Source organism: Bidens hawaiensis, unplaced genomic scaffold (assembly GCF_021521415.1).
Source record: "Bidens hawaiensis isolate Kalapana, Puna unplaced genomic scaffold, B.hawaiensis_p1.1 tig00053215_1, whole genome shotgun sequence".
NCBI classification, from domain to species: Eukaryota; Viridiplantae; Streptophyta; class Magnoliopsida; order Asterales; family Asteraceae; genus Bidens; species Bidens hawaiensis.
The window spans coordinates 76,114-79,639 of NW_027499586.1; the positions used below are offsets into that span (position 1 = coordinate 76,114).

Sequence of the window (3,526 nt, forward strand, 5' to 3'; positions counted from 1 at the left end):
GAGAGATTTGGGGAGTGTATAAGTGTAGTGTGTGTAGTGTTAATAAACAAGAAATTAGCTTAATTTATAGGAAAACCCAAGGGAACACAATCCCTTGAAAAGGGGAAAAGATCTTATCAAATCAAGCAAAAGATATTAAAAAGCACAAGAAAACAAAAGCAAAAGATATTAAAAAGATATGCCGGCAGCTGCAGGGGATGGGGAAAAGCTGACAGGTTACAGATCAAAGCATGGGAGGTGTCAGATAAAGCACTGTTCAAGACATGCAAAAGAAGATTTCAAAAGATTATGTCAGTCACTTTTTCTGTCAACCAATAGGATTGGTGCGCATGCTGCGCCGAAAGTGGCTTTTCGGACAGATGTCGGAACTGACCTACAGTGCTCAAACAAAAGATAAGATATTTCAAAAGCATACAGGCTGACCTAAACTGAAGAAAAGACTTAAGGTCTAGCGCGAGAAGACTCGAGCGCGCGCGAGGGCGAAGGCAGACAGAGAACAATCCTTAGCGCGCCGCGGGAAGAACTACAATCCTTAGCGCGTCGCGGGAAGAACTACAATCCTTAGCGCGTCGCGGGAAGAACTACAATCCTTAGCGCGTCGCGGGAAGAACTACAATCCTTAGCGCGCCGCGGGAAGAACTATAATTCTTAGCGCGCCACGGGAAGAACTATAATTCTTAGCGCGCTGCGGGAACAGTTCGCCTCGCGTATCGCAGGAACAGCTGGTCTTCACGCAGGCTTCCTTGTAAGGAGTCTGGCGCGTGGAGCTGCGCAGACATCCTTAGGCGGGAAGAACCAAAGGACAAGCAAAGAGTTAAGAGAAAAAGGGGTTTCAAGGCTTAAGGGTTAAGCAGAGGGGCGGGACGGCGACAAGAGAGAAAAAGGGAGGCGGGACGGCGGAGAGAAGGAAGAAAGGGACGGGTCGGCGGAAAAGAAATTATTATTATTAGTAAGTAATATAAAAATATATATATATATATATGATTTATTTAATGTTAAATTTACAAAGATTAATAAACAAATTTTAAATCATAAAAAGAATCGGATTCGAAAACGGGTACCTGGGTCGGGTCGGATTGGGCAGTTGTCACAACCGGCACCGAAACGGTACTAAATTTTGACACGACGTCACCGTATATTTTCGGACATAGGTGGAATATAGAACTTGACAAAATTATCTACTACTAGCATCTTTAACTGGACGTATTCCTTTTGGGTTATATAGGATATTTTACTAAATAATAAGCTTACTTAGGTACACACAACACGTTTGGCTATCGCGATAACTACAAGAATTCGGAGAAGAGCAGTCATTTAAGATTACCACCAAGCACTTGCTTGGAAATATTAAGGTATCGATATTTCCCGAATTTCACATGCAATACCAGTACCGTACCGGTATTAAACCGAATATTTTGTTACCGCAGCTATCGGCGGTAATCCGGCCCATTTAACTCTAAATCTGTAAGCCCGGCCCATTTACCAAACCCTCCTCCCCAATCTCTTCAATCATCAATCATCCTAACACCGATCAAGCCTCTGGACCATCACCGGTCAAATCAATCACTCAAACCAGAAGCTAACCGATCAAACCAATGGCTCGCTCATTCTCTAACGCCAAACGCCTCTCATCATTCTTCGGTGATCAGCTTTCCGTCGTTATCGCCAAGTAATTTCACCTAATTTCATTTTAATTCATCGTTAATTACATGTATAAAATACATATAGTTAGATCTGAATATATCATCTTCTGTAACTGTTCGGTAACTGTTTATAGTTATAATAAGATAATACGACACCGTTTTTCAGGCGCGTAATTTGACCTAATTTCGTTTCATGTTATTGTTAATTACATATAACAATTGCTTATAGTTAGATCTGAATATCATCTTCTATAACTGTTCAATAACTGTTTATAGTTATAATATTATAATAAGACACCGTTTTTCAGGCGCGTAATTTGACCTAATTTCGTTTCATGTTATTGTTAATTACATGCAGCAAACACATATAGTTAGATCTGAGTAAATCATCTTCCATAACTGTTGAATAATTGTTTTATAAGTAATTAGACCTAAATTTGTTTCAATTCACTGTTAACTGCATGTAATGAAATCATATAGTTAGATGTGAATGGTATTATCTTCGATAACTGTTTAATCGTTATAATAAGACACTGTTTTTCAGGCACGTTTCGTCGTTTTTTCAAGTAATTCGACCTAATTTCGTTATAATTCATCGTTTATTACATGTCTTGATCTGAATGTGTTATCTTCGATAGTTGTTCGATGTTATATTTCGTCACCGTTTTTCAGGTGCGGACTCGCCGCCACACCACACAGTGGCGCAGTCGCTGTTAATTTGATCTAATTTGTTTCATATCATCGTTAATTGCATTTAGTTTGATCTGAATTGATCTCTTTGATAATCGTTTAATCGTATGTTTTGACCTAAATTCGTTATATAATTGTTAATTACATGTAACAAATGCTTATAGTTAGATCTGAATTTGTTAATCTCTGATAATTGTATAAACGTTATGTATCAACAACGTTTTTCAGGCGTGGACTCGCCGCTGCACCACACGGCGGCGCAGTGGTTGCTGGAGCTGCAACTACGAAGAGTGGAAGCGAAGAGTTAAGGAAACTGACACCTAGAGTTCCAGAATTTCAATCGAATCAGGTTCACTCGTTCTCTTCTCAAAGCAATCGATACCTAGGGTTTCAGAGCTCGCAGATCTATTCGATTTTATCCCGTTCCAGTAGTTTCTCAACTGCTGCAACTCAAGCTGTTCCGCCAACTAGTCATGCTCGTCCGTTATCTCCTCATTTATCAATCTATAAGCCGCAGTCGAACTCGATGTACTCGATTTTCAGTAGAATCGCCGCGTCTGCTATATCCGGTGTCGCTTTGTTGTATTACTTTCTCTACATGAAAACAGGCTTGATTTGCTTCACCTACAACAGTTTCTACCAACTCTTCTACACACTTTCTGGATTCACCGACTTGATTTGCTATACCTCAGTTCCTCTGCTTCTCCTTCATGTCATCCATACAATCAAGCACTAAACCGTAATGGATGAGTTTGATGATTTAATAGGGGGATTGTAGTGCCTGGTTTTGGTTTAATAATTATATGCAGACTTTATGTACCTTTTGTGCTCTTTGTTTGTTGAATAAGTTTATGCTATGCTTGTTTGATGCAAGGGATGTCTATATAGCTAAGTTAATTGTTCTAATGGCACACAGATTCGTTCTACATGTTTCTTGATTTTGTGTGATGTTACGAGACTTGAAGTTTCGGATTCTGGAGTTGATCAAATGCCAGGTTAGCGTTCCAAATTATTTTGCTAAAGTTGCAGTTACATAGTGGCATTAGTGATTAGTGTAATTGCATTCTTTAGAACCTGATAGGTTTAACACATTCTTTTAGGCTTGGCTAAATATACCCCGTATGTACTTGTCAATTGTCATACCCTTATTGATATGTTATGTATATAGGCGTATAAATACACGTGTATACAGG

The 3,526-nt window shown here is 39.3% G+C and overlaps 1 protein-coding gene across 1 annotated transcript; it reads left to right on the forward strand.

The window, feature by feature from the left end:
• The first annotated feature begins 1,538 nt into the window (after positions 1–1,538).
• Positions 1,539–3,319, forward strand: LOC143600016 (uncharacterized). The gene is made up of 2 exons (XM_077077826.1): positions 1,539–1,669; positions 2,562–3,319. The coding sequence occupies exons 1-2, from the start codon at positions 1,596–1,598 to the stop codon at positions 3,067–3,069; spliced, it is 582 nt and encodes a 193-aa protein (XP_076933941.1). The 5' UTR covers positions 1,539–1,595; the 3' UTR covers positions 3,070–3,319.
• The last annotated feature ends 207 nt before the right edge of the window (positions 3,320–3,526 follow it).

What these genes read in the sequence shown, in the direction of transcription:
- LOC143600016 (XM_077077826.1), top strand. Translation starts at nt 1,596, where the DNA reads ATGGCTCGCTCATTCTCTAACGCCAAACGCCTCTCATCATTCTTCGGT. An exon ending in CTTTCCGTCGTTATCGCCAA is followed by an intron (nt 1,670 to 2,561) that starts GTAATTTCACCT and finishes AACGTTTTTCAG; the next exon opens with GCGTGGACTCGCCGCTGCAC.